The sequence below is a fragment of the Crinia signifera genome, chromosome 1 (genome assembly GCF_055691185.1).
Source record: "Crinia signifera chromosome 1, ASM5569118v1, whole genome shotgun sequence".
Taxonomy (NCBI): Eukaryota; Metazoa; Chordata; class Amphibia; order Anura; family Myobatrachidae; genus Crinia; species Crinia signifera.
In genome coordinates this window covers 477,647,451-477,670,415 of record NC_139217.1, presented here as the reverse complement: position 1 = coordinate 477,670,415, position 22,965 = coordinate 477,647,451, and the positions used below count along the sequence as shown (strand labels likewise).

Genomic DNA, 22,965 nt, shown 5'->3' with positions numbered 1-22,965 from the left:
CTTATACTGTCATATACATGGACTGTTATACAGGTAATACTTAGTACGTCCTTATACTGTTATATACATGGACTGTTATACATGTAATACTTAGTACGTCCTTATACCGTTATATACATGGACTGTTATACAGGTAATACTTAGTACGTCCTTATACTGTTATATACATGGACTGTTATACAGGTAATACTTAGTACGTCCTTATACTGTTATATACATGGACTGTTATACAGGTAATACTTAGTACGTCCTTATACTGTTATATACATGGACTGTTATACAGGTAATACTTAGTACGTCCTTATACTGTCATATACATGACTGTGATACAGGTAATACTTAGTACGTCCTTATACTGTTATATACATGGACTGTTATACAGGTAATACTTAGTACGTCCTTATACTGTTATATACACGGACTGTTATACAGGTAATACTTAGTACGTCCTTATACTGTTATATACATGGACTGTGATACAGGTAATACTTAGGACGTCCTTATACTGTGATATACATGGACTGTTATACAGGTAATACTTAGTACGTCCTTATACTGTCATATACATGGACTGTTATACAGGTAATACTTAGTACGTTCTTATACTGTCATATACATGGACTGTTATACAGGTAATACTTAGTACGTTCTTATACTGTCATATACATGGACTGTTATACAGGTAATACTTAGTACGTCCTTATACTGTCATATACATGGACTGTTATACATGTAATACTTAGTACATCCTTATACTGTTATATACATGGACTGTTATACAGGTAATACTTAGTACGTCCTTATACTGTTATATACATGGACTGTGATACAGGTAATACTTAGTACGTCCTTATACTGTTATATACATGGACTGTTATACAGGTAATACTTAGTACGTCCTTATACTGTTATATACACGGACTGTTATACAGGTAATACTTAGTACGTCCTTATACTGTTATATACATGGACTGTTATACAGGTAATACTTAGTACGTGCTTATACTGTTATATACATGGACTGTTATACAGGTAATACTTAGTACGTCCTTATACTGTTATATACATGGACTGTTATACAGGTAATACTCAGTACGTCCTTATACTGTTATATACATGGACTGTTATACAGGTAATACTCAGTACGTCCTTATACTGTTATATACATGGACTGTGATACAGGTAATACTTAGTACGTCCTTATACTGTTATATACATGGACTGTGATACAGGTAATACTTAGTACGTCCTTATACTGTTATATACATGGACTGTTATACAGGTAATACTTAGTACGTCCTTATACTGTTATATACATGGACTGTTATACAGGTAATACTTAGTACGTCCTTATACTGTTATATACATGGACTGTTATACAGGTAATACTTAGTACGTCCTTATACTGTTATATACATGGACTGTTACACAGGTAATACTTAGTACGTCCTTATACTGTTATATACATGGACTGTTATACAGGTAATACTTAGTACGTGCTTATACTGTTATATACATGGACTGTTATACAGGTAATACTTAGTACGTCCTTATACTGTTATATACATGGACTGTTATACAGGTAATACCTAGTAAGTCCTTATACTGTTATATACATGGACTGTTATACAGGTAATACTTAGTACGTCCTTATACTGTCATATACATGGACTGTTATACAGGTAATACTTAGTACGTTCTTATACTGTCATATACATGGACTGTTATACAGGTAATACTTAGTACGTCGTTATACTGTGATATACATGGACTGTTATACATGTAAAACTTAGTACGTCCTTATACTGTCATATACATGGACTGTGATACAGGTAATACTTAGTACGTCCTTATACTGTTATATACATGGACTGTGATACAGGTAATACTTAGTACGTCCTTATACTGTTATATACATGGACTGTTATACAGGTAATACTTAGTACGTCCTTATACTGTTATATACATGACTGTGATACAGGTAATACTTAGTACGTCCTTATACTGTTATATACATGGACTGTTATACAGGTAATACTTAGTATGTCCTTATACTGTCATATACATGGACTGTTATACAGGTAATACTTAGTACGTTCTTATACTGTTATATACATGGACGGTTATACAGGTAATACTTAGTACGTCCTTATACTGTTATATACATGGACTGTTATACAGGTAATACTTAGTACGTCCTTATACTGTTATATACATGACTGTGATACAGGTAATACTTAGTACGTCCTTATACTGTTATATACATGGACTGTTATACAGGTAATACTTAGTACGTCCTTATACTGTCATATACATGGACTGTTATACAGGTAATACTTAGTACGTCCTTATACTGTTATATACATGGACTGTTATACAGGTAATACTTAGTACGTCCTTATACTGTTATATACATGGACTGTGATACAGGTAATACTTAGTACGTCCTATACTGTTATATACATGGACTGTGATACAGGTAATACTTAGTACGTCCTTATACTGTTATATACATGGACTGTGATACAGGTAATACTTAGTACGTCCTATACTGTTATATACATGGACTGTGATACAGGTAATACTTAGTACGTCCTTATACTGTTATATACATGGACTGTGATACAGGTAATACTTAGTACGTCCTTATACTGTTATATACATGAACTGTTATACAGGTAATACTTAGTACGTCCTTATACTGTTATATACATGGACTGTTATACAGGTAATACTCAGTACGTCCTTATACTGTTATATACATGGACTGTGATACAGGTAATACTTAGTACGTCCTTATACTGTTATATACATGGACTGTTATACAGGTAATACTTAGTACCTCCTTATACTGTTATATACATGGACTGTGATACAGGTAATACTTAGTACGTCCTTATACTGTGATATACATGGACTGTTATATAGGTAATACTTAGTACGTCCTTATACTGTCATATACATGGACTGTGATACAGGTAATACTTAGTACGTCCTTATACTGTCATATACATGGACTGTTATACAGGTAATACTTAGTAGTCCTTATACTGTTATATACATGGACTGTTATACAGGTAATACTTAGTACGTCCTTATACTGTTATATACATGGACTGTTATACAGGTAATACTTAGTACGTCCTTATACTGTTATATACATAGACGGTGATACAGGTAATACTTAGTACGTCCTTATACTGTTATATACATGGACTGTTATACAGGTAATACTTAGTACGTCCTTATACTGTTATATACATGGACGGTGATACAGGTAATACTTAGTACGTCCTTATACTGTTATATACATGGACTGTTATACAGGTAATACTTAGTACGTCCTTATACTGTTATATACATGGACTGTGATACAGGTAATACTCAGTACGTCCTTATACTGTCATATACATGGACTGTTATACAGGTAATACTTAGTACGTCCTTATACTGTTATATACATGGACTGTTATACAGGTAATACTTAGTACGTCCTTATACTGTCATATACATGGACTGTTATACAGGTAATACTTAGTACGTCCTTATACTGTCATATACATAGACTGTTATACAGGTAATACTTAGTACGTCCTTATACTGTTATATACATGGACTGTTATACAGGTAATACTTAGTACGTCCTTATACTGTCATATACATAGACTGTTATACAGGTAATACTTAGTACGTCCTTATACTGTTATATACATGGACTGTTATACAGGTAATACTTAGTACGTCCTTATACTGTTATATACATGGACTGTTATACAGGTAATACTTAGTACGTCCTTATACTGTTATATACATGGACTGTTATACAGGTAATACTTAGTACGTCCTTATACTGGTATATACATGGACTGTTATACAGGTAATACTTAGTACGTCCTTATACTGTCATATACATGGACTGTTATACAGGTAATACTTAGTACGTCCTTATACTGTTATATACATGGACTGTTATACATGTAATACTTAGTACGTCCTTATACTGTTATATACATGGACTGTTATACAGGTAATACTTAGTACGTCCTTATACTGTTATATACATGGACTGTTATACAGGTAATACTTAGTATGTCCTTATACTGTTATATACATGGACTGTTATACAGGTAATACTAAGTACCTCCTTATACTGTTATATACATGGACTGTTATACAGGTAATACTTAGTACGTCCTTATACTGTCATATACATGGACTGTTATACAGGTAATACTTAGTACGTCCTTATACTGTCATATACATGGACTGTTATACAGGTAATACTTAGTACGTCCTTATACTGGTATATACATGGACTGTTATACAGGTAATACTTAGTACGTCCTTATACTGGTATATACATGGACTGTTATACAGGTAATACTTAGTACGTCCTTATACTGTCATATACATGGACTGTTATACAGGTAATACTTAGTACGTCCTTATACTGTTATATACATGGACTGTTATACATGTAATACTTAGTACGTCCTTATACTGTTATATACATGGACTGTTATACAGGTAATACTTAGTACGTCCTTATACTGTTATATACATGGACTGTTATACAGGTAATACTTAGTATGTCCTTATACTGTTATATACATGGACTGTTATACAGGTAATACTAAGTACCTCCTTATACTGTTATATACATGGACTGTTATACAGGTAATACTTAGTACGTCCTTATACTGTCATATACATGGACTGTTATACAGGTAATACTTAGTACGTCCTTATACTGTTATATACATGGACTGTTATACATGTAATACTTAGTACGTCCTTATACTGTTATATACATGGACTGTTATACAGGTAATACTTAGTACGTCCTTATACTGTTATATACATGGACTGTTATACAGGTAATACTTAGTACGTCCTTATACTGTTATATACATGGACTGTTATACAGGTAATACTTAGTATGTCCTTATACTGTCATATACATGGACTGTTATACAGGTAATACTTAGTACGTCATTATACTGTTATATACATGGACTGTTATACAGGTAATACTTAGGGCCTTATACTGTTATATACATGGACTGTTATACAGGTAATACTTAGTACGTCCTTATACTGTTATATACATGGACTGTTATACATGTAATACTTAGTACGTCCTTATACTGTTATATACATGGACTGTTATACAGGTAATACTTAGTACGTCCTTATACTGTTATATCCATGGACTGTTATACAGGTAATACTTAGTACGTCCTTATACTGTTATATACATGGACTGTTATACAGGTAATACTCAGTACGTCCTTATACTGTTATATACATGGACTGTTATACAGGTAATACTTAGTACGTCCTTATACTGTTATATACATGGACTGTTATACAGGTAATACGTAGTACGTCCTTATACTGTTATATACATGGACTGTTATACAGGTAATACTTAGTACGTCCTTATAGTGTTATATACATGGACTGTTATACAGGTAATACTTAGTACGTCCTTATAGTGTTATATACATGGACTGTTATACAGGTAATACTTAGTACGTCCTTATACTGTTATATACATGGACTGTAATACAGGTAATACTTAGTACCTCCTTATACTGTTATATACATGGACTGTTATACAGGTAATACTTAGTACGTCCTTATACTGTTATATCCATGGACTGTTATACAGGTAATACTTAGTACGTCCTTATACTGTTATATACATGGACTGTTATACAGGTAATACTTAGTACGTCCTTATACTGTTATATACATGGACTGTTATACAGGTAATACGTAGTACGTCCTTATACTGTTATATACATGGACTGTTATACAGGTAATACTTAGTACGTCCTTATACTGTTATATACATGGACTGTTATACAGGTAATACTTAGTACGTCCTTATACTGGTATATACATGGACTGTTATACAGGTAATACTTAGTACGTCCTTATACTGTTATATACATGGACGGTGATACAGGTAATACTTAGTACGTCCTTATACTGTTATATACATGGACTGTTATACAGGTAATACTTAGTACGTCCTTATACTGGTATATACATGGACTGTTATACAGGTAATACTTAGTACGTCCTTATACTGTTATATAATTGGACTGTTATACAGGTAATACTTAGTACGTCCTTATACTGTTATATACATGGACGGTGATACAGGTAATACTTAGTACGTCCTTATACTGTTATATACATGGACTGTTATACAGGTAATACTTAGCACGTCCTTATACTGTTATATACATGGACGGTGATACAGGTAATACTTAGTACGTCCTTATACTGTTATATACATGGACTGTTATACAGGTAATACTTAGTACGTCCTTATACTGTTATATACATGGACTGTGATACAGGTAATACTCAGTACGTCCTTATACTGTCATATACATGGACTGTTATACAGGTAATACTTAGTACGTCCTTATACTGTTATATACATGGACTGTTATACAGGTAATACTAAGTACGTCCTTATACTGTCATATACATGGACTGTTATACAGGTAATACTTAGTACGTCCTTATACTGTCATATACATAGACTGTTATACAGGTAATACTTAGTACGTCCTTATACTGTTATATACATGGACTGTTATACAGGTAATACTTAGTACGTCCTTGTACTGTTATATACATGGACTGTTATACAGGTAATACTTAGTACGTCCTTATACTTTTATATACATGGACTGTTATACAGGTAATACTTAGTACGTCCTTATACTGTGATATACATGGACTGTGATACAGGTAATACTTAGTACGTCCTTATACTGTTATATACATGGGCTGTTATACAGGTAATACTTAGTACGTCCTTATACTGTTATATACATGGACTGTTATACAGGTAATACTAAGTACCTCCTTATACTGTTATATACATGGACTGTGATACAGGTAATACTTAGTACGTCCTTATACTGTTATATACATGGACTGTTATACAGGTAATACTTAGTACGTCCTTATACTGTTATATACATGGACTGTTATACAGGTAATACTTAGTACGTCCTTATACTGTTATATACATGGACTGTTATACAGGTAATACTAAGTACCTCCTTATACTGTTATATACATGGACTGTTATACAGGTAATACTTAGTACGTCCTTATACTGTCATATACATGGACTGTGATACAGGTAATACTTAGTATGTCCTTATACTGTTATATACATGGACTGTTATACAGGTAATACTTAGTACGTCCTTATACTGTCATATACATGGACTGTGATACAGGTAATACTTAGTACGTCCTTATACTGTTATATACATGGACTGTTATACAGGTAATACTTAGTACAACCTTATACTGTTATATACATGGACTGTTATACAGGTAATACTTAGTACGTCCTTATACTGTTATATACATGGACTGTGATACAGGTAATAATTAGTACGTCCTTATACTGTGATATACATGGACTGTTATACAGGTTATACTTAGTACCTCCTTATACTGTTATATACATGGACTATGATACAGGTAATACTTAGTACGTCCTTATACTGTTATATACATGGACTGTTATACAGGTAATACTTAGTACGTCCTTATACTGTGATATACATCGACTGTTATACAGGTAATACTTAGTACGTCCTTATACTGTGATATACATCGACTGTTATCTACGTAATACTTAGTACGTCCTTATACTGTTATATACATGGACTGTTATACAGGTAATACTTAGTACGTCCTTATACTGTTATATACATGGACTGTTATACAGGTAATACTTAGTACGTCCTTATACTGTCATATACATGGACTGTTATACAGGTAATACTAAGTACCTCCTTATACTGTTATATACCTGGACTGTTATACAGGTAATACTTAGTACGTCCTTATACTGTTATATACCTGGACTGTTATACAGGTAATACTTAGTACGTCCTTATACTGTTATATACATGGACTGTTATACAGGTAATACTTAGTACGTCCTTATACTGTCATATACATGGACTGTTATACAGGTAATACTAAGTACCTCCTTATACTTTTATATACATGGACTGTTATACAGGTAATACTTAGTACGTCCTTATACTGTCATATACATGGACTGTTATACAGGTAATACTAAGTACCTCCTTATACTGTTATATACATGGACTGTTATACAGGTAATACTTAGTACGTTCTTATACTGTCATATACATGGACTGTTATACAGGTAATACTTAGTACGTCCTTATACTGTTATATACATGGACTGTTATACAGGTAATACTTAGTACGTCCTTATACTGTGATATACATGGACTGTTATACATGTAATACTTAGTACGTCCTTATACTGTTATATACATGGACTGTTATACAGGTAATACTTAGTACGTCCTTATACTGTTATATACATGGACTGTTATACAGGTAATACTTAGTACGTCCTTATACTGTTATATACATGGACTGTTATACAGGTAATACTTAGTACGTCCCTATACTGTTATATACATGGACTGTTATACAGGTAATACTTAGTACGTCCTTATACTGTTATATACATGGACTGTTATACAGGTAATACTCAGTACGTCCTTATACTGTTATATACATGGACTGTGATACAGGTAATACTTAGTACGTCCTTATACTGTTATATACATGGACTGTTATACAGGTAATACTTAGTACCTCCTTATACTGTTATATACATGGACTGTGATACAGGTAATACTTAGTACGTCCTTATACTGTGATATACATGGACTGTTATATAGGTAATACTTAGTACGTCCTTATACTGTCATATACATGGACTGTGATACAGGTAATACTTAGTACGTCCTTATACTGTCATATACATGGACTGTTATACAGGTAATACTTAGTAGTCCTTATACTGTTATATACATGGACTGTTATACAGGTAATACTTAGTACGTCCTTATACTGTTATATACATGGACTGTTATACAGGTAATACTTAGTACGTCCTTATACTGTTATATACATGGACGGTGATACAGGTAATACTTAGTACGTCTTTATACTGTTATATACATGGACTGTTATACAGGTAATACTTAGTACGTCCTTATACTGTTATATACATGGACGGTGATACAGGTAATACTTAGTACGTCCTTATACTGTTATATACATGGACTGTTATACAGGTAATACTTAGTACGTCCTTATACTGTTATATACATGAACTGTGATACAGGTAATACTCAGTACGTCCTTATACTGTCATATACATGGACTGTTATACAGGTAATACTTAGTACGTCCTTATACTGTTATATACATGGACTGTTATACAGGTAATACTTAGTACGTCCTTATACTGTCATATACATGGACTGTTATACAGGTAATACTTAGTACGTCCTTATACTGTCATATACATAGACTGTTATACAGGTAATACTTAGTACGTCCTTATACTGTTATATACATGGACTGTTATACAGGTAATACTTAGTACGTCCTTATACTGTCATATACATAGACTGTTATACAGGTAATACTTAGTACGTCCTTATACTGTCATATACATGGACTGTTATACAGGTAATACTTAGTACGTCCTTATACTGTTATATACATGGACTGTTATACAGGTAATACTTAGTACGTCCTTATACTGTTATATACATGGACTGTTATACAGGTAATACTTAGTACGTCCTTATACTGGTATATACATGGACTGTTATACAGGTAATACTTAGTACGTCCTTATACTGTCATATACATGGACTGTTATACAGGTAATACTTAGTACGTCCTTATACTGTTATATACATGGACTGTTATACATGTAATACTTAGTACGTCCTTATACTGTTATATACATGGACTGTTACACAGGTAATACTTAGTACGTCCTTATACTGTTATATACATGGACTGTTATACAGGTAATACTTAGTATGTCCTTATACTGTTATATACATGGACTGTTATACAGGTAATACTAAGTACCTCCTTATACTGTTATATACATGGACTGTTATACAGGTAATACTTAGTACGTCCTTATACTGTCATATACATGGACTGTTATACAGGTAATACTTAGTACGTCCTTATACTGTCATATACATGGACTGTTATACAGGTAATACTTAGTACGTCCTTATACTGTTATATACATGGACTGTTATACAGGTAATACTTAGTACCTCCTTATACTGTTATATACATGGACTGTTATACAGGTAATACTTAGTAGTCCTTATACTGTTATATACATGGACTGTTATACAGGTAATACTTAGTACGTCCATATACTGTGATATACATGGACTGTTATACAGGTTATACTTAGTACCTCCTTATACTGTTATATACATGGACTGTGATACAGGTAATACTTAGTACGTCCTTATACTGTTATATACATGGACTGTTATACAGGTAATACTTAGTACGTCCTTATACTGTGATATACATCGACTGTTATACAGGTAATACTTAGTACGTCCTTATACTGTGATATACATCGACTGTTATACAGGTAATACTTAGTACGTCCTTATACTGTTATATACATGGACTGTTATACAGGTAATACTTAGTACGTCCTTATATTGTTATATACATGGACTGTTATACAGGTAATACTTAGTACGTCCTTATACTGTCATATACATGGACTGTTATACAGGTAATACTAAGTACCTCCTTATACTGTTATATACCTGGACTGTTATACAGGTAATACTTAGTACGTCCTTATACTGTTATATACCTGGACTGTTATACAGGTAATACTTAGTACGTCCTTATACTGTTATATACATGGACTGTTATACAGGTAATACTTAGTACGTCCTTATACTGTCATATACATGGACTGTTATACAGGTAATACTAAGTACCTCCTTATACTGTTATATACATGGACTGTTATACAGGTAATACTTAGTACGTCCTTATACTGTCATATACATGGACTGTTATACAGGTAATACTAAGTACCTCCTTATACTGTTATATACATGGACTGTTATACAGGTAATACTTAGTACGTTCTTATACTGTCATATACATGGACTGTTATACAGGTAATACTTAGTACGTCCTTATACTGTTATATACATGGACTGTTATACAGGTAATACTTAGTACGTCCTTATACTGTGATATACATGGACTGTTATACATGTAATACTTAGTACGTCCTTATACTGTTATATACATGGACTGTTATACAGGTAATACTTAGTACGTCCTTATACTGTTATATACATGGACTGTTATACAGGTAATACTTAGTACGTCCTTATACTGTTATATACATGGACTGTTATACAGGTAATACTTAGTACGTCCTTATACTGTTATATACATGGACTGTTATACAGGTAATACTTAGTACGTCCTTATACTGTTATATACATGGACGGTTATACAGGTAATACTTAGTATGTCCTTATACTGTCATATACATGGACTGTTATACAGGTAATACTTAGTACGTCATTATACTGTTATATACATGGACTGTTATACAGGTAATACTTAGGGCCTTATACTGTTATATACATGGACTGTTATACAGGTAATACTTAGTACGTCCTTATACTGTTATATACATGGACTGTTATACATGTAATACTTAGTACGTCCTTATACTGTTATATACATGGACTGTTATACAGGTAATACTTAGTACGTCCTTATACTGTTATATCCATGGACTGTTATACAGGTAATACTTAGTACGTCCTTATACTGTTATATACATGGACTGTTATACAGGTAATACTCAGTACGTCCTTATACTGTTATATACATGGACTGTTATACATGTAATACTTAGTACGTCCTTATACTGTTATATACATGGACTGTTATACAGGTAATACGTAGTACGTCCTTATACTGTTATATACATGGACTGTTATACAGGTAATACTTAGTCCGTCCTTATACTGTTATATACATGGACTGTTATACAGGTAATACTTAGTACGTCCTTATAGTGTTATATACATGGACTGTTATACAGGTAATACTTAGTACGTCCTTATACTGTTATATACATGGACTGTTATACAGGTAATACTTAGTACCTCCTTATACTGTTATATACATGGACTGTTATACAGGTAATACTTAGTACGTCCTTATACTGTTATATCCATGGACTGTTATACAGGTAATACTCAGTACGTCCTTATACTGTTATATACATGGACTGTTATACAGGTAATACTCAGTACGTCCTTATACTGTTATATACATGGACTGTTATACAGGTAATACTTAGTACGTCCTTATACTGTTATATACATGGACTGTTATACAGGTAATACGTAGTACGTCCTTATACTGTTATATACATGGACTGTTATACAGGTAATACTTAGTACGTCCTTATACTGTTATATACATGGACTGTTATACAGGTAATACTTAGTACGTCCTTATACTGTGATATACATGGACTGTGATACAGGTAATACTTAGTACGTCCTTATACTGTTATATACATGGACTGTTATACAGGTAATACTTAGTACGTCCTTATACTGTTATATACATGGACTGTTATACAGGTAATACTTAGTACGTCCTTATACTGTTATATACATGGACTGTGATACAGGTAATACTTAGTACGTCCTTATAGTGTTATATACATGGAATGTTATACAGGTAATACTTAGTACGTCCTTATACTGTTATATACATGGACTGTTATACAGGTAATACTTAGTACGTCCTTATACTGTTATAGACATGGACTGTTATACAGGTAATACTTAGTACGTCCTTATACTGTTATATACATGGACTGTTATACAGGTAATACTTAGTACGTCCTTATACTGTTATATACATGACTGTGATACAGGTAATACTTAGTACGTCCTTATACTGTTATATACATGGACTGTTATACAGGTAATACTTAGTACGTCCTTATACTGTTATATACATGGACTGTTATACAGGTAATACTTAGTACGTCCTTATACTGTTATATACATGGACTGTTATACAGGTAATACTTAGTACGTCCTTATACTGTTATATACATGGACTGTTATACAGGTAATACTCAGTACGTCCTTATACTGTTATATACATGGACTGTTATACATGTAATACTTAGTACGTCCTTATACTGTTATATACATGGACTGTTATACAGGTAATACGTAGTACGTCCTTATACTGTTATATACATGGACTGTTATACAGGTAATACTTAGTCCGTCCTTATACTGTTATATACATGGACTGTTATACAGGTAATACTTAGTACGTCCTTATAGTGTTATATACATGGACTGTTATACAGGTAATACTTAGTACGTCCTTATACTGTTATATACATGGACTGTTATACAGGTAATACTTAGTACCTCCTTATACTGTTATATACATGGACTGTTATACAGGTAATACTTAGTACGTCCTTATACTGTTATATCCATGGACTGTTATACAGGTAATACTCAGTACGTCCTTATACTGTTATATACATGGACTGTTATACAGGTAATACTCAGTACGTCCTTATACTGTTATATACATGGACTGTTATACAGGTAATACTTAGTACGTCCTTATACTGTTATATACATGGACTGTTATACAGGTAATACGTAGTACGTCCTTATACTGTTATATACATGGACTGTTATACAGGTAATACTTAGTACGTCCTTATACTGTTATATACATGGACTGTTATACAGGTAATACTTAGTACGTCCTTATACTGTGATATACATGGACTGTGATACAGGTAATACTTAGTACGTCCTTATACTGTTATATACATGGACTGTTATACAGGTAATACTTAGTACGTCCTTATACTGTTATATACATGGACTGTTATACAGGTAATACTTAGTACGTCCTTATACTGTTATATACATGGACTGTGATACAGGTAATACTTAGTACGTCCTTATAGTGTTATATACATGGAATGTTATACAGGTAATACTTAGTACGTCCTTATACTGTTATATACATGGACTGTTATACAGGTAATACTTAGTACGTCCTTATACTGTTATAGACATGGACTGTTATACAGGTAATACTTAGTACGTCCTTATACTGTTATATACATGGACTGTTATACAGGTAATACTTAGTACGTCCTTATACTGTTATATACATGACTGTGATACAGGTAATACTTAGTACGTCCTTATACTGTTATATACATGGACTGTTATACAGGTAATACTTAGTACGTCCTTATACTGTTATATACATGGACTGTTATACAGGTAATACTTAGTACGTCCTTATACTGTTATATACATGGACTGTGATACAGGTAATACTTAGTACGTCCTTATACTGTTATATACATGGACTGTTATACAGGTAATACTTAGTACGTCCTTATACTGTTATATACATGGACTGTTATACAGGTAATACTTAGTACGTGCTTATACTGTTATATACATGGACTGTTATACAGGTAATACTCAGTACGTCCTTATACTGTTATATACATGGACTGTTATACAGGTAATACTTAGTACGTCCTTATACTGTTATATACATGGACTGTTATACAGGTAATACTTAGTACGTCCTTATACTGTTATATACATGGACTGTTATACAGGTAATACTTAGTACGTCCTTATACTGTTATATACATGGACTGTGATACAGGTAATACTTAGTACGTCCTTATACTGTTATATACATGGACTGTTATACAGGTAATACTTAGTACGTCCTTATACTGTTATATACATGGACTGTTATACAGGTAATACTTAGTACGTCCTTATACGGTTATATACATGGACTGTTATACAGGTAATACTTAGTACGTCCTTATACTGTTATATACCTGGACTGTTATACAGGTAATACTTAGTACGTCCTTATACTGTTATATACATGGACTGTGATACAGGTAATACTTAGTACGTCCTTATACTGTTATATACACGGACTGTGATACAGGTAATACTTAGTACGTCCTTATACTGTTATATACACGGACTGTTATACAGGTAATACTTAGTACGTCCTTATACCGTTATATACATGGACTGTTATACAGGTAATACTTAGTACGTCCTTATACTGTTATATACATGGACTGTTATACAGGTAATACTTAGTACGTCCTTATACTGTGATATACATGGACTGTTATACAGGTAATACTTAGTACGTCCTTATACTGTTATATACATGGACTGTGATACAGGTAATACTTAGTACGTCCTTATACTGTTATATACATGGACTGTTATACAGGTAATACTTAGTACGTCCTTATACCGTTATATACATGGACTGTTATACAGGTAATACTTAGTACGTCCTTATACTGTTATATACATGGACTGTTATACAGGTAATACTTAGTACGTCCTTATACTGTGATATACATGGACTGTTATACAGGTAATACTTAGTACGTCCTTATACTGTTATATACATGGACTGTGATACAGGTAATACTTAGTACGTCCTTATACTGTTATATACATGGACTGTTATACAGGTAATACTTAGTACGTCCTTATACTGTTATATACATGGACTGTGATACAGGTAATACTTAGTACGTCCTTATACTGTTATATACATGGACTGTTATACAGGTAATACTTAGTACGTCCTTATACTGTTATAGACATGGACTGTTATACAGGTAATACTTAGTACGTCCTTATACTGTCATATACCTGGACTGTTATACAGGTAATACTTAGTACGTCCTTATACTGTTATATACATGGACTGTTATACAGGTAATACTAAGTACGTCCTTATACTGTTATATACATGGACTGTTATACAGGTAATACTTAGTACGTCCTTATACTGGTATATACATGGACTGTTATACAGGTAATACTTAGTACGTCCTTATACTGTTATATACATGGACTGTTATACAGGTTATACTTAGTACGTCCTTATACTGTTATATACATGGACTGTTATACAGGTAATACTTAGTACGTCCTTATACTGTTATATACATGGACTGTTATACAGGTAATACTTAGTACGTCCTTATACTGTTATATACATGGACTGTTATACAGGTAATAGTTAGTACGTCCTTATACTGTCATATACATGGACTGTGATACAGGTAATACTTAGTACGTCCTTATACTGTGATATACATGGACTGTTATACAGGTAATACTTAGTACGTCCTTATACTGTCATATACATGGACTGTTATACAGGTAATACTTAGTACGTCCTTATACTGTTATATACATGGACTGTTATACAGGTAATAGTTAGTACGTCCTTATACTGTCATATACATGGACTGTGATACAGGTAATACTTAGTACCTCCTTATACTGTTATATACATTGACTGTGATACAGGTACTGAGGTACTGTACAGTATAATTCATAAACTGGAAAGTTTTGGCACAGTCTCTTTATATTACAAATCCCCTTGGATGGCGCAATGTGAGAATAGACGTTACATAGCAGTGCTCTGCCCCCCGATGTCAGACCCCAGTGACCCCAGACTCACCAGTATGACCCCCTCCTTCACCATGGCCAGCCGGGATCTGCCCTCCGTACAGTTTCTCTCGCTGTCCTTGTGGTTTTTCTTGTTTTCGGAGAAGAAATAACATTTCTTATCAACAAGGATCCAGTTATCCGGACATGGGGAAAAGCCGCCTCCTGTAACATAGTACATAGGAGATGATCACTACAGTCACACAGATATAACAGGGTACATGTAAGATCCCCCGAATGTACGCATGTTTGGGGTTTGCCCCAGTCTGTACCAGGAATTCATCCGATCTCTGCTCGTGGTGTCGCGTCTGAGCCACGTTAAGAGCGCACTTCTGTGATTGTTGTAACTCCTCTCTGGGAGGACTTGCTGGAAGGATCCTGAAAATTGGGCATCTGGAAAGGTGGGCATGTGCCCCGCACCCCCTAGGATTCATGCTGATTTGTGTTATTGTGGCCACACCCCCACTGTACAATGCCTGTAATACTGGAGATGGGCAGTGTGGCGTGGCCCCTGATGTGCAGTCACATGTGATATCCCCACTGCACCACCTTCTTATGTTACTCTTACTATGGATTTTAATGTTTCAAAATCCAGGTTAAACCTTTCACCCACACATATTAATCACAATACTGTGGATAGTGTGAGCGGATCACCCCTCCCCCCCCCCCCCCCCCGGAAAACAGGGGTATTTCCCCATATGGTGTAGAGCATCATTACAGAGTTTCTCCAGACACCATCAGAAAACCCAGCAGCAGCTTATTTATTTATTTTACTCACTAGGCCGCTGGAACCATCAGGGTCGGAATCGTCCGTGGCATTTTAAGCAGACAGGTCCAATTGCTTGTGATGTCCATTTATAATATTGTGGCACACTTATGGGGCAGTGTAGGAACTGGCGAATCTAGAAATATGGTAATGGGGGGTCCCAGATCTAACTACTGCAGCAGGCAGGACCCTTGCGTGGCAAGGCCGCATGTTGAAAAAAGGGGGTGTGGCCTCATGGAAAGGAAGTGTGGCATCAAAAAGGAGGCCTTACCCATTACACATTAGGGAACACACCGTAATGAGATACACACAGTAATACCCATTACTTGTAAGGCTACACAATCTGTTATGCCCATTACACATGGTGGCACACAACAAGGGCCCTTATTCTGGTTGGTGCGGTCGAGCCGCATATGCGGCTCCGACCGCACCAGACGAATCCCCGCCCACCCTACGGATCGCCACGGCCGTCCGTACACGGACGGCTGGCGATCCGCATAAAAATGGTGGAGGCTACGCCTCCACCATGGTGGGAGCTGCCCCCTGCATTCGATGGTCGTCGACCATCGAAGGCAGGTCCGCACGCCACGGCAGCTCCCGCAAGCTGAGACCACACGGACAATCGTCCGTGTGGTAGCTTGTATGGGGGCTGAAAGCTGACATCCGGCGACGTCAGCTTTCCGCCCCCATGAGTTGCGTCATGCCCTCATTAGCATGCGTACGCCCCGCGTTTGCATGGGAACGCCCATGAAACGCGGGGCGTATACATAGGGAAATGAGGGCATGAAGCCCCTCACTCCCCTATACGCCCCCTTTGCGGCGTAGTAAATTTATGTGCGGCGAATTCGCCTGCACATGCGCAGATTGACCTCTGCGCATGTGCAGACGGAAAACATCGGCGGTACGGCCGCACGCGGGCCGTACCGCTCGAATCTGAATAAGGGCCATAGTTATTTAAAAGTTGGTTTCAATGTTGTTGGTAGCCTATGGGTTGAGCATAGGGGCGTAAGCTCAGGAGAGGGGTATATAGGCAGGTACTGACAGAAAGTACTTCCTTTTGCAGAAGTTATTTTAGCTCCCTGGCAGACTCAGTGGCTCCAGACTAAGTGCATCATCTGTATCCCCTCACCACCAATTGCTGTGCATATACACTTGCCACCTGCCTTGAATAATGTCCTATCCCCGCCGTTCTGCTCGCCCCCGCCATCTTATGGATGGCTACTCCCCTCTCTTTTATATCTGATGGATGCCCCCAGCCCCTGGTGTGCCCCCTCCATTGCCCCCCTCTGCCCCCATGCCGCCAGCCCCTCCTGCGGCTGCCCAGGTGGGCGTACTGTCACTCCGCTCTCTCCTGGCTCCCCCGTCGATGTCCGTGGCCCCTCCCCTGTATCCGAGGAGAAAAACTAGAGTCAGTAAGAAATGGGCTGGGTGGCTTTAGTGCGGCATTATGCCCTTACATTCTATTAACACTTTTTCCACACTAACACTATCTCTCTCATTTTAATTACATTTCATTTTTTATTTTATCTCTCTCTCTCTCTCTCTATATATATATATATATATATATATATATATATATATATATATATATATATATATGTACTAGGTGATTCATCGCGCCCTACAGGCGCTCTTCACACCGTCGTAAGGGGCTGCGTCCCCTTAATTTGTGAACTTTTGTATTGTGAGAAATATGGTTAGAATTGTATGAAAGATGCCCTGTATTGCAACTTGAGTTATAGGTGAAATGTGTTAAATAGAGAGCATATGATGTGGAAGGGGTGTGTATTGTTTTGTTTAATTAAAAAGCGGTTACAGAGTAAAATGTACATTGCTAGTGTGGAGGGTACAGTGACATTTGTGGGTTGTGGGGGGGGGGGGGCTGTGTGTGCATGTTGTTTAGGTGTGTGTGTGCAATAGTGTCACGGACCCACCGGTCGCCTGCTCCGATACGTCAATCTGAGCAGCTCCGGCCGTGACTGGGGTTCACTTAGGACACTCGGGTCCTTTCCTTGAGGTACACTGCCACAGCCAAACCTGCTTTTAGCGCTTGAAACTGCGCAAGGGGCAGCTTGGCTCGCACCTGACCGCACAATACAATATACAAATGGTAACATGCTGGAGCGTTCTCTTCTGAGGCTAATGAGTCTTAAGAACACAGAACGAGGACTGAGAATATGTATTATTTATTCCTAGAAATACTACAGAGCTTTAGAAAATAGTTACAAGATTTTACAATGATTTTAAAAGTACACACACAATTAAATGCAATTTCAGAAATAAAATAAAAAGAGAAATGACAGAACGGTATCTTACACCTAAGTACCAATCCTGACGTGGGGGGGTTCTCCACAAGAAATCTCTGGTCGCTTACAGCCTGTTTGCTAGACCCCCAGGTAGTGACAATGACTATCCCAAGGTACAGAGGTTTTATCTGCAGCCTCCCTCATCCCTCCCACCCTTGGGATTTTTAACCATTCCCTTGCTGAGCCTAGTGAAAGTCCCTAGATATAGGATCTTTCCCAGGAAGAATTTGTCCCTGCTTTGAAGTAGATTTTATACATTCCTCAAGTGATAAGAGGTAATTTAGTGGAGGACCAGAGCAATTTTGGCCTGTTGGCTGGACACTATTGCTCTCCCCCCCAATCTGGTTTATGAGGGGAAAGAGGGTTTTGTGGGGGGGGTGACCAGTCGCACAGAAATTATCCAAAATTTATTTCAGAATGGCCCCCTAATGTGTATGGGTGATTATTTTATCATATAATGGTAAGGGGTGTGCTACCACTGGACATGAAAATGTTGCAAAGAAGAAAAGGAGAAAGAATGTCTCGGTGTGGTGCACCTTATGGCTAACAGATAAAATGTAACTTTTAATTATAGATTATTGGGGGGGCGTGGCCAAGCCGGAGACCAGGTCGGACGCACCTAGCCTGGGCTCCAGCAAATCCCTCCGGTAAGGTGGTCTTACCTCCTCCCCTGCCTCTCCCTGCCGCAACGATCAGCAGCAGGGAGCCTCTCAGGTCCGCTGCTGCAGCCCGCTCACCTCGCTGCGGCGTCCGCCGGCCGGGGCCTACATCGCGGCCGGAGCCGCGGCCTCAATTTCTGGCCGTCGCGGCCGTGCACGACCTCCTGCGTCCGCCCAGCCAGTCCTGGCCGGAGAGCCGGGTGCTCTGCTCCCCCCCCCGGACACCTGCTGAGCCGCATATCGCAGCCCGCAGAGCAGCAGGTCTCTCTGTGGGCTACATACAATCGCGGCCTGACACTAGGCCGAAGCCGTGGCCTGGAGTGGGGCCCGGACCCCGGCCCTGTGGCACAGGCGGCGCGGAGCCCTACACTACCAGTACCCCATTTGGAGGGGAACCCCGGACAAGGACCCCAGGGAGTGTCTGAAACACTCCAGACGCCCAAAAGCCTTCTCCTGCCCCCGGGTGAGCCTGAGCACAGTACCTGCAGGGAGAGAATCCCTCCCTGCCTGGATCAGAAGCCATCTTGGGATCCCTATGCTGCCTGAGTAAGGTAACACTGCTATACACAGTGACTTTGCAAACTTTGCCTGTACCTTCCCCTGATTCATGCTCTCACTGGGGCCTGGAGAGTTTGCCCTTGCTGACATAAAGACCCTGTAGCCTCCAAAATGCTGCTTTAATCTATATCCCTTTAACTCCCCACCACCACAGCTGATACACATCAACCCGCTCCATCATTTCTCTCCTTGCTCATCTCTGCTCCCGACGGTGCTCCCTGCTACCCTGATGCCTCCGAAACGGCCTAAAACCCCGGCGGCAGTGCCGCCAGTAAGCCTGTTCAAGACTGCATCCAAATCTCCCAGCATGGCAGGCCGCCCTGGACAACCCCCTCAGCCGCATCCTAGTACCCCAGTCACTGCCGGGACCCCTTCCACACCCTCGGCCGACACTTCCCTAGATGAGCCCATCACTGTCCGCAAGATGTTGCAACTACTAGGCGACCTTAAGAAGGACATTACTGCTGACATAACGTCATCTATACGGGAACTGAAAGAGGATGTACATGAGCTAGGCGACCGCACAGACCACCTTGAGGCGAAGATGGGAGAGATGGTGACCTCCCATAACGACCTGATATCCGCCCACGATGCGACTCAATCAGAACTAGCCATGCTCCGTGATAAGCTGGCGGATATCGAAGACAGGGACAGGCGTAATAACATAAAGATCCGTGGGATCCCAGAAAGGATCCGCCCATCTGAGCTTGAGAACTTCGCCAGGGACCTGTTCCAAAGATTACTCCCGGACCTTCCGTCCTCCCAACTTCTAATCGATCGCATACATCGTCTGCCCAAACCACGCAACGCCCCGGATGACTCCCCGAGAGACACCATCTTAAGGCTTCACTACTTTCAGACCAAAGAACGCCTTCTAAGAGCCTCACGGGACCCCGATCTTCTCTCCTCGGTCCTGGACCCACTGCAGCTATATGGAGACCTCTCCGCAACTACCCTGCAAAAACGCAGATCTTTCTCGGCCCTCACTACAGCCCTACGCCAAGCTTCCATCCCATACAAGTGGGGCTTCCCTTTTAAGCTAATAGTCACCAAAGATGGATCGACGGCTGTGCTACGCTCTCTAGATGAAGGCCTGAAAATGCTAGATCTATGGCAAATCCCGTATTCTTCTGACCCTCCGAAGTCTGCATCTTCGCTCAGACAAGATTGGTCCAAAACCCCTAAACAATGACCCTCTAGAAACGTCAAGGTTACATCTAGACCCGACAGCTACCAGTGGTTTTACAGTGGTTCACCCACTCTGCCGCCCAGCTGCTGACACTCGCCGTCTGTGTTGAATTGAGACCACGTAACTATGTTTTTCTTTTCACTATTACTCAGTATGGGTGTGTTGACATTCCTTTTTTCAATTTTTCCTTTTTTTGCAAATGCTATGTTTTCATAATAACTTTCATGCTCAGGACAGCTACCCCATTATTCTGCACTACTGAGTGACTTATGACACCCCCGTCCCCCCTGGGCGGTATGCCATATTGCACTTGTTGTCACATGGGCATTCCTATACTGACGTTCCATTGGGCATATACTTATACTTTTTATTGTGTTTTTTTCTTGACATGTGTATCTTTGTTAAAGTTTAATTTTTTTTTTTTTCTTCTTTTTTCAATGTTCCCGGTGGTGGGGAACAATGCCGCTACCCCCACAATTTTCGCCACACTGTTTTGTGGCCTACATGACTCTCAGGCTAGAGTCATTTCCGTTTGTTTTTTTTCTTTTTTTCCCTCCCCCATGCCTCCCAGTTCCCTCCTCTCCCACACAGGGTATTTACCTTATCTTTGCTTAAATGTCAATGATGTTTGGTCACACTTGCACCAATTCCCCCCTATTACTTAATCATGCCGCAGTTTATGTCTATTAATGCTAAAGGATTGAACTCCCCCCAAAAAAGGAGGACTGCCCTTCGCTATTTTCATTCCCACAGAGTTGATATAGTAGCATTCCAGGAGACCCACTTTGCCTCTTCATCCCCCCCATCCCTGGCCGATCACCATTATCCGACAGGTTTCTTTGCTAATGGCCCTACTAAGAAAGGAGGTGTTGCTATCCTTATAAACCGTCACTGTGACTTTATCTCCTCCTCCCAAACTGCTGACCCTCTAAGAAGATATATTACACTGACTGGAACACTAGATGGCAAGTCGGTCACT

At 37.9% G+C, this 22,965-nt stretch overlaps 1 protein-coding gene across 1 annotated transcript in view; it reads right to left on the bottom strand.

Moving 5' to 3' along the window:
- LOC146032651 (C-type lectin domain family 2 member B-like) overlaps window positions 1-22,965 on the bottom strand; it is a 191,706-nt gene that overhangs the window by 41,296 nt on the left and 127,445 nt on the right. The window contains exon 4 of the mRNA XM_083158506.1: window positions 16,522-16,673. Coding sequence (XP_083014632.1) covers window positions 16,522-16,673 — 152 coding nt within the window. The remainder of the gene's footprint in view (window positions 1-16,521; window positions 16,674-22,965) is intronic.